At 39.2% G+C, this 26,461-nt stretch overlaps 1 protein-coding gene across 1 annotated transcript in view; it reads right to left on the reverse strand.

The window, feature by feature from the left end:
* Positions 1-26,461, reverse strand: part of sorl1 (sortilin-related receptor, L(DLR class) A repeats containing) — a 143,910-nt gene that overhangs the window by 80,562 nt on the left and 36,887 nt on the right. The window contains exons 4-6 of the mRNA XM_084716829.1: positions 25,043-25,204; positions 24,325-24,392; positions 5,874-6,054 (exon numbers count right to left, since the gene is read on the reverse strand). Of these exons, the coding sequence (XP_084572955.1) occupies positions 5,874-6,054; positions 24,325-24,392; positions 25,043-25,204 (411 nt within the window). The remainder of the gene's footprint in view (positions 1-5,873; positions 6,055-24,324; positions 24,393-25,042; positions 25,205-26,461) is intronic.

Below are 26,461 nucleotides of genomic sequence, written 5' to 3' on the forward strand. Positions count from 1 at the left end.
CTGCAGCTCTCTGAACTGTTCAGTCAACATCGAACTGAGCTTATCTGGGTATCAGTAATGTTCAGCGCTCCCCTCTGACTTCCTCCATCACATGCAGCCGCACTGATGAACTGTTCTAGAAAAGACCGTCTCTGAGGAAACACGACAGAAAGAAAACCCAAACAAGCAGGTCGAGTGTTGCCAGTATTATTCTGCCCTCTTGTCCTCAAAGCCTCCCTGTCTTTTCCATGTCATCAAGCCCCAGATGGATCAGTATTAGGTCACAGACTAATTTGAGAAGGTTTTGTTCTCACATCCACATACATTTTTGGATTTGATATAATTTAGCACAGTGGCTCCATCTGTTCTGTAACAGGAAGACATCGTTAAAATTAGTACAAATTATGATCTGTATTGAGTGAGAAAGGTTCATTCTTGACTTTGAAAGTAGTTTGACCAAACAGTCTGAATGAAAGGTCCACTTAGTATCTTATTTTCAGCTTTCAAATGAATCTCACAGTGGTGGCCAAAAGTCCATACTTAAATAATGCAATCACAACAACAATATCCATGAAAACCAAGCAAACTCCATCCACAGAGACCAGGAGTGGTTGAAAGCTCCAGAAGGCTAGTAAGTAAACTCTGAATGTCCATCACCTGCAAAAATACACTCAACAAAAATGGAAATGCAACACCTTTTTTGCTCTTGTTAAAAGACTGAGGGCATCTTCTATGCACACAAAAGTCAGATTTCTCTCAAATATGTTAAAATCTATGCAGGTGAGCACTTCTCCTTTGCCAGATAATCCACCCCCCTCACAGATGTGGCATATAGAGATGCTGATTAAACAGCAGGATTGTTGCACAGATGTGCTTTTATTGCCACTGCATTAAATACTGATATGGTTGTATAAAGGATATGACTACATGGGCTCAGAACACAGTTTGTTGCTGCATCTACTGACGAGTCCACATTTCAGATTGTTTGTCATGGACGTCGTGTCCTCTGGGCTAAAGAGGAAAAGGACCATCCAGATTGTTAACAACATAAACTTCAAAAGACAGCATCTGTGATGGTCTGGGGGTGTGTGCACATGACATCATGGGTAACTGTCACATCTGTGACGCAGCCGTTATTGCTGAAAGGTATATACAGCAACATATGCTGTCATCCAGATGACAATGAAGACACATTGTGCACGTCTTTGTAGTAAAAGAGTTCAGGTACTAGACTGACCTGTCTGCAGTCCAGACCTGTGAAAATGTGTGCTGCATTATGAAGCACAAAATACGACAACAGAGACCTCGAATTGTTGAGCACCTGAAGTCGTACATCAAGCAAGAGCGAGAAAGAATTTCACTTTCTTTTTAGTTTCCTCAGTTGACTGAGTGTTGTTAAAAGAAAAGCTGATGTATCACAGAGGTAAACATGCTGCTGTCACGATTTTTTTGGAACATCTTGCACGCATCAAATTCAGAATGAAATATCTTGTCTTTGTGCTGTATTCAACTGAAGACAGGTCAAAAAGGATTTGTAAATCATTCTGTTTTTACTTACATTTTACAGAGCTTCCTGACTTTTTTGGAACTGGTGTTGTAGAAGAAGTCTGAGATCTTTTACTTCAACTTGGTAAAAATGGGAGTAAAACCAACATAAAAATGTTCTGTTTGTAGTTTTGTAGAGTATATTTCTGAAAACAGTTCAAAACAGCTTCCAAACGACGTTTAAGTATACATTTACTGTGACACAAAACTTCTTGCATCTGACTGTCAGTTGATATACACACACACATACATACACATATATATGTGTGTGTGTTTGGTTGTTTTTGAACAGCTGCAGACTACTAACCCTGTATATAAGCGATATATGGCCTAGCTTGGCCATATAAAAAAAAAACACTGTACGCTACACTAATAAATAATAAGAGTAAACTTTTTGAGCAAGAAAAATTACACACACAATCCTCCATAAACAGAGGCACGTCCCTCTCTAACATATCATCTTTAGTCGAGTGTAAAGATACAGTTTTGCTCTGCACATTTGCTATATAAGAGCCAGAGTTTCATCTTCTGGTTTGGTTAACTCACAAAACAAACACCGATGCTCTGGGGTAATCGAGTAAAGGAAGGCTGCAGTGTCACTGCATTTTATGTTTATAGGAGGTCACTGCACGAGCCTCCTTTCCCAACATCTTGCTTCACTTTCAGAGCAGTAAACAAAACCACACTTAACAGCTGTTGGCTTCTCAACACTTTGAGGTTAAACTCTATGTCTTATTGGACCACATGAGTAATTGGAAATGAGGATTACTCATTAGGTCTGACCACATTAGCCACTGGGATTTATTAAGGCTGCTCCACATTGCTTTGAGCGCTAAACGCTGCGTGCTGGCTGTGTACACAGCGAATAGCACCATATGCATCATGCATCTGCACTAACAGACGACTGTGTGCAAACAGATCATTTTCTTTCTAGAGTTAAATGTTACAAATAGCCGAGCGGATAGCGACAAAGCTTTAGTAGATTCACTCACTCAAATCAGTGAATATTTAGAGTTGTGTTGCAACGAAAATTATAATATAGAGAAACATCAATCTTCAGCTGAAGGATAGATGAGTAGAACTGAATTCCTGACTGTTCATCATAGCAGTGACAGTTCATTTAATTCCCTCTTTTCTCTGGAGTACGGCGAAATGCATTAACTGAGTAAAATGAACCATCTGATATCAATTATCAGATCAGACAAATCCTTCACAGCCGACCTCTCCTCACAATCAAACTGCTTCTGAAAGTCTGCAGCTACAGGCTGCCGCCGGCCCACGCCGGAACCGACATGTGACGCAGAGGACAGCAAATCTGTCCGAGGGAGCCCGTGCAACAAGGGAGGAGATGAGATCCAAACCATTTTCACCATCTGCTCCGCTGTCTGTTTGTCTGCTGCCTAACTGAGGCTTCCTCTACACAAACACTGGAGACTAACAATGACAAACATACAGCGCTTCATGTTACCGCCAGCCAAATATTGATCTAACGTCTGTTATATTCAGCACATTATGCTGAGGTGGGAAACTGACTGCTCACTACATAGCTTAACAATGCTGTAATACAATGCAGGCTTTTGAAATATATGCAGGTGCACAGCAGGAAATGGTTACTTTCAGTTTCTACTTCATATTTGTGTCTTTTGGCACCTGGTTCAGTTTAAATAAAGACTCCTAGGGGGGGAATTATATATATTTAAGCATGAGGAAACTGCAGACAACACAAAAACATTACCAGGACAATCAGGGTTGATTAAACACAGTAAATGAAAATGCAATACACGCTTTATCTTTTTTATTTCTTCCAAATCTTACAAGGGTTACTTTCAAGCTTTATTATCTTATAAAGCAGATTTGAGGCTTTTATTTAGACTCTTTTCTCTTTTCTTTCTTTAAAACTCTGACAAGAAGAAAAGGCCCCACTTGACAGAGCTCCTTCAGCCATTAACAGTGAACACTATTTAGTCGGGACAGCTACTCTGAAGGCAGATAGAGGGGCAGGTTTTTAGCTTCAGTAGAGTCTTTAATGTGTCATCAGTACACTTTTAACATTTGACATCTAAATACTGTATGTCTCAGGTAAAGTTCAGTTTAGGGATGCATAAAAAATGGGCAGCTGCATGTGCAAATGTGTTATGAATTAAGATCTCATGTATTTCTTTAAATACATGACACACATGATGTATTTTCTGTTTTTGTCTGTGAAGCATGTTGTAAACCTGTTTTTTGAAAAGTGCTATGTAAAAAAGTTTATTACTATGAAAAAAAGAGGACCTGCCATCCTTAAACAGGTGCACGCCTCTTCCTTGTGTGCTTGTTCTTACTTCAGTTACACACAGAGCCCGTACACTCACTGGCCACTTTATTAGGTACTCCTGTTCAACTGCTCATTAATGCAAATATGTAATTAACCAATCACATGGCAGCAACTCAACACATTTAGGCATGTAGACATGGTCAAGACGACCTGCTGAAGTTCAAACCGAGCATCAGGATGAGGAAGCAAGATGATTTAAGTGCCTTTGAACGTGGCATGGTTGTTGGTGTCAGACAGGCTGGTCTGAGTATTTCAGAAACTACTGATCTACTGGGATTTTCACACACAACCATCACACTCTGTCTTTGTTTCTTCATTTTTAAGTTTTGCTGCCCCTGTAGGTTCACCTATATGCTTGGTAGGTGAGGGTGAGGCGAGTTAGGTGGGTTATCATTTGGAGTTTTTCCAATACTGATGCTAAAATGATACTTTTAATACAGTGCTGGTGCCTGAATGGTGTCTGGACCATCAATAAAATGACTGTGGACAACATCAAACAGCAGGGTTTTTTCATCGTTATGGCAAATATATAACCATATATTAACTTTTAACATTTTTAAGTTTACTTTAACATACAAATAAATACAAAACTAACCCAACAATAATAACCTAACACTAAATAACAGGTGTAATTCTACATATTTAACAAAGTGAAGCATGTCTTTTTGCAGAAAAACTGCTGAAAGGCTGCTGCCATCATCATCAGTGGTCTCCACATCAAGAAAAGTAAATGTCAAGTCATTATAACACATCTCATCTAGTGGTTTATATCCATGCACCACAGCTCCGGGGTCATGGACGCCAACACTGCCGGCTGATGGGCTCACACAAGCAGTCTAGCACAGTGCATCACTGTGCTTATAAGTGCGTCCCGCGCATCGCCAGATGGTCCCCCCCTTTACAAGCAATTGTTGTAAACATTTGTTGGACGTCCCTCCCACTGTTTGAATCTTTTCAAGTGAAATACAGACACACTTCACACCATTTATCTCTGCATTTTAACTGTGTTTAAGGCAGCTGCTAGCTAACGATAGGCTACCTGCTGCCAGACTAATGTAGAGTGAGTGCTGCCGTAATGTCAAATAGGCACAGTTGGTGATGAATCTGTCATGTCCGCACCACAGGGGAACTGTTTCAATGGACAATTCAGGTGTGTGGCACCAAAATGAGGCACTATAATCTGAATTGTGATTCGGTCTGGTAGTTACCGGTCGTATAGGATCTGTTTCAGCATTTTGGTACCCAACCTTGGAGGTGAGTGATTTTCAACTGGTTACAATCTACAACCTCACTGCTGGATGCCACTGAATCCTGCACAATGGTCTCTAAAATACAGAGTTAGTCTTTTTAGGCTGACAGTCTAGGGCTTAATGCCTTTCATTACACCACTGAATCCCAAAATGTAATGTAGTTTTACAACATTGAGGAACAAAGACCACACCTCAGATGGATTCATTTCCGCACAGCAAGCACACCTCTTCCGTTTCTTTACCCTTTGACTCAGTTTTCCCTTTCCCTGCATCTCACATCCTTTTACCCTCATCCCTCCATCCTTCAAACATTAATCCCTTCCCTCCTTCCCTCCTTCCCTCCATCCTGCATCCCCCCCTCCAGACCCCTACCTCATCATCCAAGCTCTTCTCCATCCTAAATAACCAATAAACTGTTCAAATGCATATCTTTGTTGGCGTTGTCTTTGTTAGTGAAGCTTATGTTATAGATCAACAGTCCAAAAAAACAAAGGTACTCTATTTACAATGATATAAAACTGACTAAAGATGAGCCTTTTAAAATAATATTCTATTGACGAATTAGTTAAGTAGCTGATTGTTCCAGCTCAATTTTCAACATCTCGTCATAACGGCCATAAAAGTTTTGTGTGGTAGAAAAATGTTCCAAATTACAGGTTTTGAGATCAAACACAAAGAAATGGCAAGACATCTCATCCTATCAAATGTAATCAACATGAGATCATTGACCAAACACGTTTAAAATTGTCTAAAACTGTTCGCCCCTCCCACGGCCCTCTTACCCGTGTCGTGGTGGCGAACATGTACTTTTCTCGGAGCTGGAAGCTGTCGACCTGCTCCAGGATCACTCTGCGGTTGCGCTCACTCTGGAAGAAGTCGGTGCTGCTGAGTATAGTGGAGACGCCTTGGGGCTCATGCCTCTGGACCAGGACGGTTGTGGGAGGGTCGTAGGGCTCCACGCCCCTGAGACGGGGTGGAAAAGAGAGCGAGAGGAAGCAAATGTGGGTTGGAGGAAAGGGAGGTTCGGAGGGATGGAGAAAGTGAGGGCAGGTGAGGGATGAAGGATGAAGACGGAGAACACAAGAACCATTTTGTTAGCCAGTATTCCTGAAATAACATACATACACTTTTCACGGATGTCCAAACCATTTATGTTTTCTTATTTCTTCCTTTCAAACACAGTATTTCGAGTGGTTATTTAATGGAGTACCAGGAAGACTACATAAAAATTTCAACACTTCCTTCACCAAACCGATCCACTAAAACCTTTGTCTCAGCATTAAAGGGTAATCCCGTCCTCTTTCTCTTTATGGGCCTGCATTTAATGTCTAATCACCAAAATGTTTCTCTGCGACTGTCTCTCTTCATGATAAATATTGTTATTCATTGAGATCTTCTATTGAGGTTATAGCTGCACTATATAGCTTATAAATAATTTCTTGATATCTTTATTCTGTTTTGCAATACATGTATATATATATCACAATATATACATTTTCTGCTGCTGAGCAATATGGATAAACTCAAACATCACTTTATTTTTTACCAAATAACTCAATATTGATATTGGCCTCCATAGTGATATTGTAGGAATAACTAATTCATGCTTTCATAAAATATGAACACAATGAGTTTTTTGATCAGCAGTCATGTGGATATAATGACTGCTGTGCAGTGGGTGATGCTTTTAGGTTTTGTGGAATAACTTAAAATGCACTTTGAATCTTGAGTCTCTGCTAACTTGAAAACTTAAAAACACGCTTTGAAATCTTAACGTTTTTATGTGTAAATGCTTTCAGTAGAATTATCTCGTTGAGTTGAATGTTGAGTTCTTCTTGCCTATCTTATTTTTTACTATCTTTTTTCCTGCTGTCTTTAAATTCATTGTCATAAAAAAAAAACTAACTAAAGTTTGTTATCGCACAAAAAGTTTTGACTGACAATAAAGTTCACACAGTTCATTCCACTGAACATAACTGTTTGTTTGTTTGTCAGCAGGATTACAAAAAAACATACTGGCTCTATTTTCATGAAACTTGGAAGTAGGGTGTAGCATGATCCACGGTAGAACCCATTAAATCACAGGGCGGACTTTATTCACACATTATGTATCATTGGTTTCTGCATGATGACGACGCTGAAGGAGCAACGTGTAAAATATGGCCGCCTGTTGAAGTTAACTCCAAACAAACAGGGGGCCGCGTATCACCAGGGTAACCACTAACTGCTGCTATAGACGAATCCAGCAACCACTTTGTGTTTTCTGCCATCTAGTGGCGCCGCCATTTCTGCAGTGGCACATCATGTCCATCACTCTTAAGTGTCTGCTGGTTGTGTCTAGAAGTGAAGCCAATGTTTGTGAGATTCTTGCAAGATTTTGCACAGTTTCGGTTAAAATGTCCACCCTCCTGAGATATTGTGGATCTGAAGTTCCCCTCTAGACACCATGTGACCTCATGGATAATTGGATTGACGATGTTAAACAGTGTACATAGTAGTTAGATGCTGGTTGTGGCAGTAGCCAGAAATGGATGATGGAGAGGAGCAAAAACAGATCACCTCGACCACATTTAAGTGATGGAGTGCTGCGATGGAGTAATTTATATAAAAAATATACATGAATTCATGTTTTTCATTACATATTCAAGATTTTTGGTTCTTCTCTCTCGCCCCTTCTGGTGAAAATCATGGTCCTCTGTACGCTCAGTGAGTAGAGTGGACAGTGGCACCCTTCATGAAGTAAAGCTTTTTAAAGGTTTTTCCAAAGTTGAAGTTTTACACTACTGTTGGAGCAGCAGAACTTCACAGGTTCTTTTCGATTTCCTTGACATTGTTGTCAAAAGTAAGGTTTACTTATGTAAAGGCAAAAGTATAAAATTGTAAACTTCTTACAACAGTTTGCATTCATTCGTGCTCATGCTGTAGTGAGACGCCACCATAGCAATGGCGGCTTGTTAACTTCTGGTAACTCTCTTTAGCTGTAACTAGCCTACTAGCTGCCGTTCACTCAGTTAACTGTGTAGCTAAAGGCTCTATTATGACTGGATTTTGGCTGGACTTGCAGCTCGGAGCACCAGGGGAGTGTTCGTGAGTGAACACAGCTGAACTGTGAAAGGCCAAAGGGAGAAACTTGGATTCAGAAAGTGTGCGGTTGTAATTTACTATTCAATGGAAGAATATTATCTTTCTTGACATTGTGTGACTTTATTTTGTGTTTGCTTATTGGACACAGGGAATGTACCCAGCACACTTAACGTAGCGAAGTGATTCCTCAAGCACATCTCTTACATTTATCAGCAATTGGCAGTTGCTGGGCTGACAGTAGCCGGATGGAAAACCTTAACATATCGCCAAACCTTACTGTTAACCCCACTAATGCCCCTATCAATGCAGTCTCTTGTGCATTTTTAATGCAGTAATTCTATGGTTTAAGGACTATGGTTTTAAAAAAAAGCCCCATTAAGCGTCCTTTGAGGCTGCTCTGCTTCTGTGCCAAAGTGATTTGAGCCAGACTTCTGATGGAATGGTCGCGGAAACGGGTCTAAAAAGGCTCGGTTGTCTAGCTTCAAAGTCAAAACTAGTCAAAAACATTTGATGTTAGTGATATTTCCCAAGGGACACACGGTGGCTCTGTGGTTAGCACTGTCACCTCACAGCAATGTTCGAGGTTTGAATCGCATCCCTGTTCCTTCTGCGGGGAGTTTGCATGAAGCCTACCTCCTGTGGTCTTGTAAGTTTCCTCAGTGTTGCGTTTTTTTCCCCCCACAGTTCCAAAACATGAAGGTAATGTGAGCTGAAGACACCAAACTGCACACAGATGAAAATATCTTTGTCTACAGTATGTGTTCGGCCTGCAGTGGCATCTAGTTTGTCGTGCAGTTGTATCCAGCATATCCTGCTATCCACTGTTTTCCTTTAGATGTCTCATTTGAGAAATCATTCCAGCGTGGAGAACTTTCCTCAACATCTTCAGACGTGTCAGTCTGAAAAACATGTACTGAATTCTGCCTCAGGAGGCTGCAGCACCACCTAAAATAACTGAATTATTCTGGCTTCCACTGAGCTGTTTCAGAGGCTTTCCTTTAAAAAATGGCAACATTTCAACATAATAAATGTCAGCACAAAATGCAGACTATCAGCATGTTCAAACTGAAAATATCTGTCTGTGTGTCAACCTTGAAAAACAGCGTGGTCAAACTATTTGTGGCCACAAGTGTACAGCAAGGGTGTTCTGAAGCCGTGGCACGGAGAGTCAGCCAGAATGAATGGAGGTTCACTGGGTCTTATCGTCTGCCTTCCAAATCAGTGTGTTTTCCTCCAGAGTCTCGAGAGCCAAACAGAGGGAGCAGTGTCTCGGCTCGGCTCTGCCTCTGTGGCATTCTTTCAAAGGTCCCTGTTCAACTGATGGACACTGTCTGGGCTGAGAGTGCACGGGAGGCTATTCGCAGTCTGTCTCTGTCCCTTCCTTTGAATTAATCTCTGCCCCTGCTAGACATTTCCCAAACACCCATCCTCCCCTTTTTTGGCAGTTTCTCATTTTCTGCCAGTTTGGTTTGTCATTCAATCAGGGTTTCCCTTAAATGTTTTTGAAGGAAAATACCACCCTTCTTAGATTAAACTGCCAACAGCCATAAAGATGTTAATAAATCTGATTATTTATATTTTCAGGCTATAAAAAAACACAAATGAATACACACTTAAACAAACCATCAAAGCTGAAGCAAATACTTCATACCCGATTTATATCAATAACCTTGTCAAGAAGGTGGCACAGTTCTACGAAAATCAAGTTAGACTTAGCAAATGAATTGGATTTAAGATGAAATCCACATACAGCAGCTTAATCCTAAATTACATTGTAGAATTAACACTGAGTTAATGTAACAAGCTAATGTCACAGGCTAATGTAACAAAAAACATAAAAAGTTATCATAACAAGCTTAAGTAACAAGATAATGTGACAAGCTAACTTGAAAAACCAACAGTCAGTAAAGCAGTTGCAGTTTACAAAAACAGCAAAGACCATTAACTTTATGTACATTTTTTCTATCTGTGGCATTGAATTCAAAATGCTGCCATACTTTATCTCTCTCTTATCTGGTTTGGTGTCATAATTATTACCTCCACATGACCGGCTAGTTTCCTCCAAATTGTAGTAACGAAAGTAACAACAATAGCCTTATTTATACATAGGGCAACTGGGCATACGAAAGATTAAAGTGACAAGATTCAGCATATTGCGCTAACAGTCTATGGATTGGACAACCTAAAGTAACAAGCAAATGTAACAAGCCAACATGAAAACCAAATGTAATGGTAAAGCAGCTGCATTTTACAAATTCAGCAAGTAGCCTAACCTTTATGTAAATTTTTTTCCATCTATAGCATTGAATCCAAATGTTTCCACACATTACATCTGGGTTGGTGCCATAATTATTAGCTCAGCATGACTTGCTAGTTTCCTCCAAATTGACAAAAATAACACCAAAAAGCCTATTTTACATGTAGGGCAACTGGGGACACAAAAGACTAAAGTGACAAGATTCAGTCTATTGTGCTTAATAATCTAAGGATTGGACAAGCTAACATAACGAGCTAATGTAACATGTTAACATGACAAGCTAACATAACAAGCTATTGCAACAAGCTAACATGACAAGGTAATATAAAAATCTAACGTGACAAGCTAACATAACAAACTAATGTAACAAGCTAACATAAAAAGCTAACATGACAAGCTAACATAATGAGATAATGTAACAAGCTAACATGACAAGGTAACATAAAAATCTAATGTGACAAGCTAACATGACAAGCTAGCATAACGAGATAATGTAACAAGCTACCATGATATGGTAACATAAAAATCTAATGTGACAAGCTAACATAACAAGCTAACATAACAAGCTAACATGACAAGCTAACATAACGAGATACTGTAACAAGCTAACATGACATGTTAACATAAAAATCTAATGTGACAAGCTAACATAACAAGCTAACATGACGAGATAATGTAACAAGCTAACATGATATGGTAACATAAAAATCTAATGTGACAAGCTAACATAACAAGCTAACATGACAAGCTAACATAATGAGATAATGTAACAAGCTAACATGACATGGTAACATAAAACTCTAATGTGACAAGGTAACATAACAAGCTAATGTGAAAAGCAAATGTGACAGTAAAGCAGTTGCATTTTACAAAGTCAGCAACTAGCTTTATCTTTACGTACATTTTTTTCTGTCTATCTATTGAATCCAAAATGTTTCCATTACCTTTCGGATTATTTATTTTCATAATTAGCAGCTCAGTAGGGCTGCAACTAATGATTGGTTCATCGAGAAAATAATCAGTAGATTAACCAATAATGAAACTAATTAGTTGTTTGGTCCATTAAATGTCAGAAAACAGGTGAAAAATGTTGATCAGTGTTTTCAAAGCCTGATGGGACATTCTACGATGTCCTATTCTGTCATATACAAAGATATTCAGTTTACTTTCAGAGGGGAAACCAGAAAATATTCACATTTGAGAAGCTGAAATCAGGGTATTTGGACATTTTTTCTTAAAAACGAAAAGTCTCCAAATGATTTATCAGTTATCAAAATGGTTTGCGATTAATTTAACATTCAATTAATAATTGATTAATCATTGCAGTTCTAAAGCTCAGCATGGATGGTTAGTTTCCTCCAAACTGCAATAATGAAAATAACTATCGCCTAATTTACTCATGAGACAACAGGGCACACAATAGATTAAAAGATTCAGCCTGCTGTGTGAATAATGTGTGGATTGTAAATTTGATCAGATAATTACAGAGTGATTTTTTTGGCAACATGGATGCACTTGGATGGTTTGAATAAAACAGCCCTCATAGTCAACATGTCCACTGGTCTGTTTTACAAACCAAACCACAGTCAATGTTGAACTTGCAATGGCATATTTGCTCTTTTACTTTCTTTAGCAGTGACATTTAGTCCTGCCTTTGTCATATGTTCTCTTGTTAAACTCCTCCCTCTGCCCCATCTTTTTCCCTGTTCCCTTTGTTTCTTTCAATGCATTTAAAATCAGTCTGTAGGATTTGTATCATTGTCTGTAATCCATATGGAAAAAGGGATTGTACTTCTCATTGTATACACAGGGGATTTTAGCACTCAGTCTGTCTCCTAGCAGTGAGATCAGAGGATTAGGAGTTGGGTGGGGGACCAACTCATCAGACTGGGTTGGTTTTAAACGCATCCAGCAGCAGGCTGAGAGTCATGCTTGAGTCTCTTTGGCTTTCAACGCCTTACGACTGATCTGCAGCACAACAGTAGCGCCCCTTGCTAAAGCCAGAACAAACAGGATTAGACCCAAATTGGATGGAGCCACAGGGGGGAGAGTTTACATCAATCTTTATTTGTGCAGCCTTTGTCCTCAGATAATTTGCAGTTTCTCTTGGCCAGTGCACCACTGCAGTGGTGTAGATCTAACAGACTTCATCAGATCTTACTGGCTGACCACTAAATACCTCCAATGGTTACATGATCAGGAAATCTATGAACATAGGATGACAAAACTAATGATTCTGTTAAGTGTTACTATTAAGCTACAATAGTGAGAGCACTTTGTAGACTTTGCAGAACAGTTGGAGTTACCAGAGATTTGTTGCTGAACTGCCAAACAGGCCTAGAAGACTGAATGTCATTAAAGCCAAAATGATACTTTACACGTCCGCAAGTATGCAAGTATCCGTGAGGGTCTGTATGATTTAAATTTCATCAAGGGCTGAAACAGTTCCTCGAGGAATTAGATTACTAAACATCATCTTCCTTTAATCCACATATACAGCACAACAGTGGTGCACCGGAACATTGTTGATCCGTTTTGCATTTTTTCTTCATACTCTGACATACAGTTTTACTCCTGCTGTTACTTTTCAAAGTAATAACTCCCTAAATCTCAATGCAGGGTTGCAGTGCAAAGATAAAGCAGATGTGTGCTGTTTGACTCTGAAGCACTCTGTGTGGCACAAAGTCTTAAAAAAAAAAAGAAATAAATGGACAGTAACTGATTTAACAGCCATCATTTTTGCCTCCATTGACTGAAATCCCATAGGTGACAGTGACCTTGGGCATTTTCAGTGGTGTAACTGCAAAAGTGAGCACGCTTGTCACAGAAATAGATCATAAGATTATGATTTTGATTGTGACTTCGGGGATATCTGCTGCCTTCACTTACACAAACAGATCTGCTCAGCTCACCAGAGCGTCTCTGTCTCTGACACAGCTCTCAGTGTTGAGTGAAGTGTAACCAATCAGATAGTGCTGTGGACAGGACACTGAGTGAGAAATTAGAGCGTAGGATCATTATAATGTATAGTGTATAAATGTCCATTATACTGTATGTATTATAGTATAATATATTGTATTATAAAATGTTATTTTTTTCTCAAAAGGAAACTTAGTCATTCATTTTCAGAGACTTGTCCTGTTTCTTATTTTGTACTTCCTATTGATCCTTAACAAGGTATTATAATTATAATAATTATATTATAATTACTCAATTAATCAATGGAATAATTGGTAGAATAATACTCAAATAATCAATAGCTGCAGCCCACCAACTAGCTCCTTGTAGTGTGAATTAGTGGGGAGGGAAAAACTTGCAATGCGAGATACACTGCAATTCTGTCTTAAAATATTATGAATCCATTCATAAAAGTCAATAATCATAAATTTGAAACCTCATTGAACATTGAGATTGTGCCTATACCAAAACCAGGTTGTACTTTGCTTTGAGATGAAACAACTGGCTGGTAAAAATGAGATGGACACAAACATGTACATTGTGTTTCTGTGCTAATCTAGACTACTTTTAGAGTTTTCATGTGTGAGCAACTGCAGATGGATACAATCTGACCAGCACCCCCTGATGTTAAAGCTGGAAGCATTTTGTTTTTTATGAAAATTAAAGGGAACAGGGACTTGCTCAAAAGCCACACAGTATTCAAGTTATGTCCAACTATGTTTATATGGAAATGAAAAAATGTGATGTATCAAGATGCGCTGATAATCGTTTAAGGATTGCATCACACCCCTCTATATCAGTATTGAATCGAATCATGAGAGATTCCTTCCCCTACTGTGAACTGATGAATCTAAACTTGTGGGAAAAGCATTGAAATGTTACCTGTGAAATGCTAAACAAAGTGTAACAGAAGCACAAGTTTAAAAAAAGAGTCAGAAAGTCACAGAACTAAATCAGTAAAGCCAGTTAAACAACAAGATCTATCGGAAGTTTACTTTAGCAAATGTTAACATGAACAAACATTAGCTGACAACACCCACCAAACTGGTCACACCCGACAAAGGCAATGGCACAAAAAGTAAACTGAGCAAGGTTGTGTGTTATGGCTTATCAATTCAATGTTCCATTAGTAACAAAAATGTTATTTCCAAAAGGCCAGGCCAAGATAAAGTCCATAGGGGGTCATTCTAAAGAAGTGTGGAGTGACTTCAGGGTTTAAGATAAGAGAAAAGCCTCTACCCACAGCAGGGAAATATGCAACAGGAACGGGGATAGCAAAAAAGCAAAACAGAAGTATATAAATAATAAGTAAGTAAACAAATAAGATGTAAACACAAGGTTGCCTGAATACACGATGGATTTGGCCAAAAATGACTTGGCTTTCACTCATTTTCACAGTCTGATGGGAAGACAAATCTGAGAAAGGAATAAATTAGATCTGCTGAGATAAAAAGTGAACCATAATTAGTTTACAAAAATCTGATGCATAGTTACAAATACTGAACATCTATCATATTAGTGTCAGATTTTTCCTTCCTGATCACATAAATAAATGAACTGACCCAGCTGTTGACTGGAGCAAGAATTCATTAAAGATGTTGGAGATATTTTTCATAAATGAATAATGAGGAATGATGTTTGTACAAACATGTGGAGTCAGAGGGGAGAGAGATGTTTAGAATTGGATTAAGGAACATCAAATAGACTTTTTATAGTCAGGAAATCTGGTTATGGCGAGATCACAGGGTCAAAGGCTCCAGTTTGGGTGATCAAAAAAAATTTAATCCAGACTCAAGGCAGCCAACAATAGTATGTCTTCTTCACTTCAACCTTGAATGAAATTTAATTTGCTTTTATTGTTGCACTTCAACCGATACTTCTACTTTATCTCTACATCTCTTACATACTACCCAACACTTCATCTATTTACAGAGCAACACTTCAAGAATTTTTACCTTTAAACTTCGGCTGAAATTTCAGCATCTTAATCTGTTACACTTGAACTTATATTTCATACAGTTACACCGCAGTAAAAATTTTATATTTCACTTCTATGGAAAAATAAGTCCCTGAATATATTCACCATTAACAGAATTAAAAGCATATGGGAGAGGGGCCTGAGTTTGAGGAGGAGGCATGGTCTGATCCAGTGGAGTCAGCTGGAAAAATCTTTTTGTGCAGTTGGCTAAAAGAGAGTCAATACAAAACCCTTCACAGATTTCAATGCACACCCCGGTCCCTTAATACTTTCTGTCCTGACATTTCTCCCCTCTGTGTCAAGCGTAAGAAAGAGACTGGTTCTTACATACATTGCATTTTAAACTGCCCTCTGATATTTAAAGTCTGGGGAAAAAAGGTCTCACAGGAACCTTTTGGCAATTTTTGGTAATAAAAAAACGAATAAATCCTGGTTTATTTCTATGAAATCTCTCAGATGAAGGCCTCTCTTTGACAAGTGTACAGCAGAAATTATTGAACAAGCTTCTTCTATTATTATTTCAATGGATCAAGCCCAGACATCCAACTGTTACCCAGTGGTACGAGGAAATCTGATGGAGCTCTTAAGCTCAGTTTTGAAGGTAAATGAGAGAGTTTATAAGTTGTGGGCACCTTTTCTAAACTAACTCCCAGACTGCACAGCAGACCTAATATGCAGGGGGCGTTGTAATGTGGACTGGTGTCCCTTCTGTACCCTGTGGACAGCTGATGCTCTCTCCTGGGTATTTAGCTGCTCTGCCTTGATCCTCGTGACAGGTCTAAGCTCTGAGATCACTATGAAATGTCCGTGTAATGTTCCATGTAGTGATGCAACATGTACGTCTGTATACCATGCAGTTTTTTGTTTCAGTTTCTTCTGTTGTTTTTTCCTTTCATCCCATATTGTCTATGACTTGCTCATACCTATCCTAGCTGTCATGTGTGTTGTGTTCTGTCTGTTTTAAAACATTAATAAAATACTGTGTAAAAAAACAACAAAAAAACTTACATTTCAATCTCTTTCAGCTGTCTTTCAGACAGTTCAACAGCTTTCTGCTTTTACACTTCAGTGTTCAGCTCTTTCTCTTAAACTGTTGGATCAACTAGTCTCAGTGCTACATGCACACTGACATAGGGCTTAAAATGAACATGTTTGTCATGTTTACACGATTACACTTGTTTACACCAGCTAATTTCATCTGCTTTCAGCTTCACTTCAAATGACATCTTAACTCCTTTAAATGCTTACACTTCAACTGATACTTCATCTGCTTTTCATCTCTGCGCTTCAGATGATAATTCAACTAATTTTCACTGCACTCATCTGACATTTAACTGCAGTCACCTCTTACAGACCAAAAGACACTTCAGGTATTTACAGAGCAACACTTCAACAATCTCCAGCTTTTCAACTTAAGCTTACATTTCAGTCTCTTTCAGTTTTGCTCTTTCATCAACAGTTCAACTGCTTTTCTCTTTTACACTGCAGTTTTCGGCTCTTTCTCTTAAACTGTCTCACTGTTACACACTGGTAATTCAGCTGCCTACATCTGCTTTCAGCTTCACTTCAAATGATGTCTCAACTCTTTTTAATGCAGAAACTTCAAACAACACTTTGAGTTTTTCAACTTTAAACACACAAATACAAAGAGTTTCAAGTCTGCCTTGAATACATTTTGTTATGCTTTTCAGGGATAGATATTACTAGTTTTAAGCGCTTGCCCCACAAGCCACCAAGCCCCAAGATTTGGTAGCCAAAGTACATTTTTGGTGGCCCAAATATAAACATATGTAAAGACAACATAGAAAAGACAATTTAATGCAACTTAATTCAACCTTTCTTTAACTATGACACTTGTGTTGTCCACTTTTCTCATCAGTTGTGATGTAGTGTTTAAGATTTTGTTTCTGATGACGAACACACCGCAGTACATTATGCCCTTAGACATGTCATATGCTAGTCACTATACAAACTCCAGCTTTCATTCACTTCCAAAGTTTCTTTGCTGTTTTGCTTTTTTCATAGTCCATCTTCTGTGTTTCTGGTTCTTCTGTAAGGACTGTGTTGACAGTTTGAGCAGGCTTTGTAAACCCAGACTTCGGTTGCCTTGACCTGTTCGTAGCTAGCCAGCAACAAGCACAGTTCATGGTTTTCATAGAATGTTGAGCTAAAAGGGAAGAAGGAGTTTGGATGTTTGTGGAACTGTAAACTGCGGGCAAAGGCTAACAGTATGGGGATAAAACTTACCAAACAACCTACATGGAATATCTGGTGGCCACAGAGTAACTTTTGTGGCCACAGGCCCTCGGTCCATGGTTAATATCAAACCCTGTTTTGTTCTCTCAGTATGGAAGTGGTTTCTGATGGATCAGTATTGAAATCAGGTGCATTTCACTTCAACAATACAGTGAACATGATCTAGGTGAGGGGTGTAGTGGGTGTGTCCAGGCACACTGTGTAAGTTTATCTTGTTATCAGTGACAGAATCCCGTTCACAGAGCAAAGTTATTTGGCTTCATGGTGAGGGCGACCAGCAGGTCAATGTGATCTGTCAAGGTGCCTCCATGTAGAACCCACACAGACAGACATCAGACTGGTCTGATGGTGTTCAGTTCTGTCTCCTCATTTTCCCCTCAGCAGATGTTTTGTTTTAGCATCTTAAGCACCACCTTCAACTGCTTTCATTTAAATTTAAAGTAACAGACTCGGACTGCCGAAGCGTTTGGCACAGAAAAGGGATATGCAATCACTGATTTCATTTTCTGGCTCTTGGCAACAGTGCAACTTTTAAAAGAAAGACTGTTTCTACACCAAAGCTATTAGCTTTTGTCGAACTGGGTTAAAGAAGAATATAAATCAAGCATTCTGATTCACAGCAGGAGTAACCTTTTGTCTTGTTCAGAGGCAAATACTACCGGTCTGTTTATGTTGTGAAACAAATCAATCGCAGAGCCGAAACACTGTGTTTGACTGCCGAGAGTCATGTTGTGTTTTGTCAAAAGTAAATAATTTCAACACAATTTGTTTATCCATCCATCTTAGCAATTATCAGCACCATGAGAACAAAGAAGCCGCATTAATACTTTTATGTTCACATTTTTAAACAGAACATAATAACTGGATGACTCAGTCTGCACTTTGTCATGTTTCCAAAAGTACCATTTATCCTGCCTGAACTCCAGGGGAAACTTTTATTAATGCCAATTTGGAGATTTGGAGAGTTGCCATGCACAAACTGAATAAATTACGTAATGCACACATCAATAATGTCAATAAACACCTGAGGTAGCAAAATCTCATAATACTATGAGCAAGAGATCTTAATGCATCAAGTTAGTCTCAGAAAATGGAGTAGAGATCACAAAAGATGTTTAATCTATCTCAGTCTTTAGATGAAACCAGTGTTCACTCATCTCCTGCCTGTCTTTGGTCTTTTTGCCTGCGTGACAAGACACAGAATCATCCAGCCAGGGCAGGGCATGGACCAGTAAACAGTTACTAAACACCTTCAGGGCGCTGACTTCAAAGGACTAGCACAGATGAAGACTGACTCATGTGTCACCTCATGTCACCTCATTCCATCTCTTAAAAGATGCACTTAAACCCCACAAAGACAAGACGGAAAGAACTGTTTCCTTTCAACAACCTGCAAAGCCACCAGCCACTTGCATTTGTGTGTCTGATTAAACAGTCTCACAAAAACCCCAAACACTGGTCCATGGCCAACTGGTTGACAAGAAGTATTCCTCCTCCATGTTAATGGAATATCAGGTTGCATAGTGTTTTCTAAAAAAAAAAAAAAAAAAAAGGGAGTAAGAGAGTTTGAAAGGGGTCCAAGCAGGTTGCAATGATCGGTGTGAATTTTGGTGCCCGCCAAAAGTGAAACACAATGCTGTGATTATGCAAGCTTGGTCACCACTCGTAAACACATGTGAACAAGTCTTAAGTTTCAGGTTGATATCTCACTGCATTTATGAGTTATTGCAAATGAGCTATTTTGATATGAGTTGACTGCCTCATAAAATCAAAACGGATAGAAGTTTTGAACTTTCTTTGATAAATTTAGATCGGCAAAGTCCGTAGATGATCGCAACTGGTTTTCGGGACGATTGGCCCACTGCTCTAAGAAATGGGATTTTGAGAAAACTGAAAAAAGTTTTTAAAGCAGAGGTCCAACTGAGCAGAGATGCAGATTAATTGAGAGACTAAAATGGTCTGCACAAAGGCAATTTTCAAGATAATTGCAAACACATAAACTTGACAGCATCACCCTGAGGTCAATGAGTGTCATTTTTTTTGCCTGAGTAGTGGGTGGAATTTGTAAGCCACCTGGCCATTTTGCTTAGTTTTCATCTTAGAGTCTTTGCTACACAAACTCTTTTAGCAGAAAAAAAAGAAACAGAGTAAGGATAATCTGACTAAAATGAAGCCAAACCAAATGTGATCCTTTCTTCAGTGAACTGTGCTTTGTCCTGCTCAGCCTGCTGTTGCTGAGCTGCTCTCCTTTACGATAGCTGGATTCTACAGTATGCATTATGCAAGTGGAATGAGAGTGTGTGAATATGAAACATTATTTGGGAGGGAGTCTGGCTGCTGAACTCCAGTGCTAACAAATCTGTTATCCAATAGGAAAGGGAGAGGAGAGATAAAACATTCAGCCAGCAGCTTACCCAGTGAGATACATGAAGTATCTACTGTGACACGACTGTACAACCATGAGCAGACTGAGTTTCTGTAGTCCCAACAACTCTAACAGAGTGAGGCGTCTTCTCTCTAGCTCTCACATTCTCCACTTAAACTTTCAGGCATATCATATCAATAATTTAGCTATATAGTTCTGAACCAGGGCTTCCAGTATTTGGATCTTGTAGCAAAAATAAGGTGTGTCCAATTTAGAAGGCAATCAACATTTAGGTAAACAGATATATCTGATCGGGATCATTATAGATATCCAATATTAAGAGGGTCAGATCAGAATTGGGGCCAAAAGAGCTCAATCGGAACATCCAAAGCCCTAGTAATTAGAGTTTGCTGGTTTTGCGCTGTCTTGAATCTTTCATACCATCCACACCACTGCCTTTTTTGCAAGATGTCTTGCACACAACAGTCTCTGCTTCTGCTAATGAGAGGTGTGAAACGTCAGGACGAATTTGATGTATGTTAACACTCCAGGGCTTCAACGCGGGGGAGCATCGATTGATGTTTCACATGTATTTTTTAAAGTAATGCTCCAATGAAATATGAACAGCACACAGATGAGAGTCTGGGTTCTCCCTATGAGCCGAGATAATCTGGATCACCTTTGATCTCCTCTGCCGCCCATACTAAGCAAGTTTGTTTCTCCTCAACTTCTGGGCTGCTGTGCAGGGTCTACAAGAAATGGACTGAATCATGTGTTGTATAAAACTTCTTTTGAATCCAGTCCACTGTGAAGGCTGACTGCATGGTTGATTAAGCAAAAGTTACTTGGACGGCCCAGAAAGAGTATTTCCTATGTGATGAAATCCTACATGAACACAATAACTTCTGCCTGAGTTACATCAGTTTTGTTTGTTTCACATTTCAGTTTTCCTGTTTTTTTTCCTCTATGCTCTTCTAACTAACCTCTTTTATAGATATATGAATGCAGAATCTGTAGGGAAGGGGCATTGGCCAAAATGCAATCTCAGAACCCACTGGTTATCATCTGATGACTGAGCTTTTATTAGCCTTTTCTTCACTTAATCATTATTCAATAGCAGATATCTGTTTAAAGAGATTGGCCTGACTCCATTCCTGCATTTTAAGTTGTTAATTGAACTGTAACCAATTACTGGTGTATGGAAAAGGAATTCTAGGCCCAAATACCCTTAAGATGGTTCTTTAAGGGTCCACACAGCCTATGCATAACGTAAATTTCGTTACCAGAGGGTGTACAAGTCGGCTCTATGCGAGCATCCATGCACTGCCAATTTGTTGTGACCCCACAGACTTGTCCATGGACATATACAAGCGGTCACTTCAGACGCCTTGGGAGTCAATTTTACTATTCATCACAGGACTGGGACAGGACAGGAAAAGTCAACAGGACTAGGAATCATAACCACAACAGGTCTGTTTTAAGGTTGCACGAAATGGTAAATCATATTGCGATTATTTTTGACTGAAACTGTGACTGTGATACAATTAGTGGGAATAATCATTCAGTCATCATTCAATTTTCATTTTTACTGGAAAAAACATTCAAATCAAGATGATGTGATGTTTGTTGAGGTCTGTATCAAACAAGATTTTTAAGCCAGTTTCTCTGCAGCACTACAGTACTTCATTATAACACTGTTTTCTCACAGTTATCCTTTTTCAAAAAATTGCAATTTGGTTCTGGTTCTGCAATCTGAATATTGCACTTGGTCATACTGCAATTTCGATAATATTGCAATTAACTGTGCAGCCCTGTTTTTTCATATATAAAAACGTGTGTAAGGATGTGTGTGGGCTGTGGATTTACAAGAGTGGGATGGGACAGGTTTTATTCTTCTGGGATTGAGATGGGACAGAAAATCCACTCCTGTGTTACCTTCTGCTGTGCGTGTGTGTAACACGCCCTCTGAGCGGACCCCATAAAGAAGCACAAACAGAACTAAAAGGCGTGCATGGTCCCCGCAGCTGTCTGCGTACATGTCCATTTGGGAGTGTATTCCTGCTCTTATCTATTATCCTGATACCTGCTGGCTAAACATGAAGCTCCAAAACATTGCCTGAGACAATAGTTGATGAGTTCAGATATTGTCTGACTGTTTTGAAGTAGAAAAAGGTAGAAAAAGGTGATGTTTTATTAAATTAATCACTATTTTGATAGTACTTTTTAAAGAAAAAAGTCACAGTTCTCTGATTCTTTGCTCCTCTCTGACGGTAAACTGAATATCTTTGAGTTTGTGACAAAACAAGACATAAGATGACATTATCTCAGGCCTTTTTAGAATCACTGACCGACATCTAGCACCATTTTCTGACATCTTATAGACCAAAAAACTAATTGATTAATTGAGAAAATAATCAACAGATTAATCAGTGATGTAAATAATCATTAGCTGCAGCTCTAGCACATAGAACTTGTTTTTTAATGTGGCATATTGTAGCCCACTTTTTGAAAATGCATTTAATAAATAAAGGAGACGAATCCACTTCTCTGGCCATCCAGAAGAAACTGCATCTCCTGACATGTAATTCATTCCTTAAACAATCCTGGGTGGCTCTTGGGCTCAAGAGAGTGTTTGATAGATTCACCCACTGAGCAAAGCATTAATGTTGGCAACTCCAGCAACCACTGCAGTATTCCTGGCAGGTAAAACAGGAATCCTGGATCATAAAACATGCATCAAATACACATTGGAGGCTGCAGCCCATGAGCTATCAGCCACCACGATGCACACACGTACGGGACTAAACAAGAAACACAAGAGCCACTGTTAACAGCTGACACACCCCCACACACATAAAGAAAGAAACCAACAAAGTGAAAGTAAACACAAACCATTTCAGCTCTCACATCTGGTCCTGTTCAGCCACTTAAATAATGACTCCATTGATGTTCTCCTCCCAAAAGATAAACAGTCTGTCACCACTGTAAATATGTTCAAACCAGTGCTGTCTTTACATCCAACACGGAAAAAAGAAGCATTTGAATCTAACTACTGGGTACTTTTTTTCCACAGGCTGTTATTTTTTTTTTTACTTATTTATATACATACAATACAAAAAAAGTAGATATTTTCATGTTTTGATTTTTTTGGTGTGAGTTGCAGAGGTTTGGAGATATCAGCCACATAGATGTCAGCCATCTCTCCAGTGTAATGGGGCTAAATGGCACTCGCTTGAGGTGCTCAAAGCACCAAAAAAATACATCTGAATAAATCAAAACCAGTGCCTCTTTTCAAAAATCAAGACCCAAGAGGAGTGACTGATTTAAAAGTTGTCACCTGCACCTCCATCGGGTGAAATCCCGATCCTGACTTTGCGCATTTTCGCAGGTGTAACTAGGGAACTGCTGTCTGAACCTCCACACACAGCTCTGCTCAGCTCACCGGAGCAGCTCTGCGTCCCTGTCTGTCTGTGACACAGGCTTCAGTGTTGATTGGCTATTCTTGTGACATGTAACCAATCAGATAGCACTGTGGGCGGGATATTGAGTCAGACTACAGAGTGCAGTATCATTAGCCACAAGATACAAGAGATTGATCTATCATTATGGAAGGTTGTACAGTGGGATTTTGATGTAGTTCCCTCTTAAATTAATTTAGGTTGTATTGTATTTAATAGTACAAAATAATAATATAATTACACTGTATAATGTATACTTATCTATTACATGGATTATAGTACACTACAGTAGAGTGGTGAGGTCTACAGACAGAGGGAGGCTGCTACAACAGAGCCAGCTGAATTTTGAATTTATTAATTTATTAACCCTTATTAAATCTTGCTTTTTTTATATATATATATATTTTTTTTTGCTGATCTAAAAAACAATCTGATCTGTGACTCAAAACCATGAACCGTGACTTTTGTGATTCCTTGCACCCTGTGCAAAAATGGCAAAGTATTTAAAAGTTTTTAGATAAGGAATTACTGGAATCACTTGATCGGCTGTGCTTTGTGCTCTAAACATTTTGAAACCAGCTCACTGTCATCTCTGATCCTTATGTAGTGACCTTGCAGCCACAATGTAATAAAACCTCACAGGTTTCACCACCTTGAAGCTTCTATGAACAGTATTTGATAGTAATTACCACCTGGAAGCTGAGAAGAAATATATTTTTCAGTGATACTGTCATGACTGGTATTTTCTGGGAGGTTGTAGTTACTCCTCCCTCCATACACTGAACCACTGAATGCATCACAAAGTTCAGGACATTTCTCACATACACCTTTCATTGTTTACTGTACTTGTCATGAGCTGAGACAGCGGTTGTCTTACCAAAAGTAGGTCTTCACATGCTCTTGGATCAACACCCATGTCTCCCCAAAGTCGTCTGATTTCCACAGCTAGAGCAGGAGAGAGAGAGAGAGAGACGGTGTGAGGAGAGGGAGGAGAGGGGGAGACGAAGAAGGAGAAGGAGAGGAGGGGGATGGTGCACTGTAAAAATGTAGGTCAAGCTCATTCCTTCATTTTGGCTCTTACACATGTGAGAGGAGAACACTGGAGAGCCGTTTGGCACTATTGTGCTTGAAATCAAGACAAGGAAACAAAAAAAAGGTTCCCTGCAAAAACCCAAGCAAATAATAGTTTCTTCTAAAGGTTATCATATACTGTACATCAAGTACTAAATCAGACAAGTGCTGAAACATGACAGCAGCTCAAGAGATGCAGCAAATCTTAAACTGAAGCATTTCCCACTGATCAAAATCAGGCGGAAAAAAGCCATTTTATTACTTAGTATGGTATTTGCTTCTTAAAATGCTCTCCTCTCACCTAAAATTTAAGCTAAAAAGGAAAGACTGTTGACATAACAACTGTGAAAGAAGCTTCTCTATCAACAAGAAGTGACTGAGAAGCAGAAGGGTAGTGCAACAGTCAAACACATAGATTCACACTGGTTTTATACTGAATATGCCTGTCATTCTTGTGGTTTCACACATGAGATTTCATCATAAAACAATGATAAGACTAAAGAGCTGCTGCTGCTGGTCTTTACCTGTTTGTTGGGGTGAGAGCCGTCGTAGCCGAGCACCAGGTTGGATCTCCTGCTGTGGAGCAGCAGGTCTGTCGGCTTGAAGGGCAGGGAGAAGCCCTGGACGCTCTTACAGAAGTCAAAGGTGTTCCACAGGTAGTTGTTGGTGGAGTCTACGAAGAGGTACTGAAGAAGAGGAAGAAGAGAGTACACACTTTAGCACAGAAACAAGACAGAAGACTTTTCCTCGATGCATTTTAAAACATTATTAGAGACAGAAAAATGATAGAAGTTTTAAGGATTCTAGAAAAAAAAATCTGTCTGGAGCCACAGCTATGAAATTCTCTATTTTCAGACTTTTGTTCTTCTTGTCTTTTTTTGGATTTGGTATCTGTAGCTAGCATAGAAAGACTTAAGACTAGCCACTGTTGCAGCAGGCATATGCTATGACACATTTTAGTTGATGAAATATTAGAACTTTTTTTTTATTTGGCGTATAAGCTACATATTTTTACAACTGGAGAATGTAAGAATCACTTCAGGCCTACAACAAAGAAAATCCATGAAAAATAACTTATTAATTTCCATGTAATTCTTTGTCAAAGCCACACGGAGTCACTGGAGAGGGGCAAAAGAGCTGCATCCCACTCCAGAGTCAAGGCTGCTGTCCCCTTTGCTACTGTAGACTAACTAATTATTAATATTTTATTCACGTAAAAAGCCGGTTAACTGTTGCATGTATGATGTTACACACCCACATGGTAGGCCGTGGCCCCCCGCCTCCCCCCACTAATGCCCCGATGATAACCAGCGAGGTGGAAAGTGGGACAAACATGACATCATGAAAAAACAGCATTTTTGTGGTTCGGCAGGATTCTGATTTTGAAAATGAAAACAAGGCTGTACTGAGTTGGTGCCTGTTCCTGATTGGTCAGGTCTAAAATACTGATAAGGTCCTGGCCAAATGATGCTGTCATGGCTGACAGAGCGAAATGTTCAAAAGGTGAGCTCAGTTTACTAAACTGAAGCTAAATGCACTAAAATGGGGCAACACCAGCCACCTCATGAAAGATATTCAAATACAACACTCTGCAAACCTGAAGCAGTGCAGTGTGTGTGAATGCTTTAGCAAAGTGGCTGCTGCAGCTAATGCTAACTCAGTGCTGCCTTCCTGCCCCAGTGCTGATGGTGCTCACCAAACTAAAAATGCTGCTGCCTCGACTTCATCAAGTTGAGGAAACACTCGTTATTGTTACTAGTATTGTCAAGTTACTGGAATTTCTCATTTGAAAAGATATGTATATTTGATACCACCGTCAACACTGAGCGCATAAAAGTTTAGATTTTAATTTAAAGATAGATATAACAAGGCTATAACATGACAACTGATATGGCGAATGACACAAGTGATAATTAGACATTTAGCGATATATTGATTTTTTT

Source organism: Lutjanus erythropterus, chromosome 4 (genome assembly GCF_056507025.1).
Source record: "Lutjanus erythropterus isolate fLutEry1 chromosome 4, fLutEry1.hap2, whole genome shotgun sequence".
Classification (NCBI taxonomy): domain Eukaryota; kingdom Metazoa; phylum Chordata; class Actinopteri; order Lutjaniformes; family Lutjanidae; genus Lutjanus; species Lutjanus erythropterus.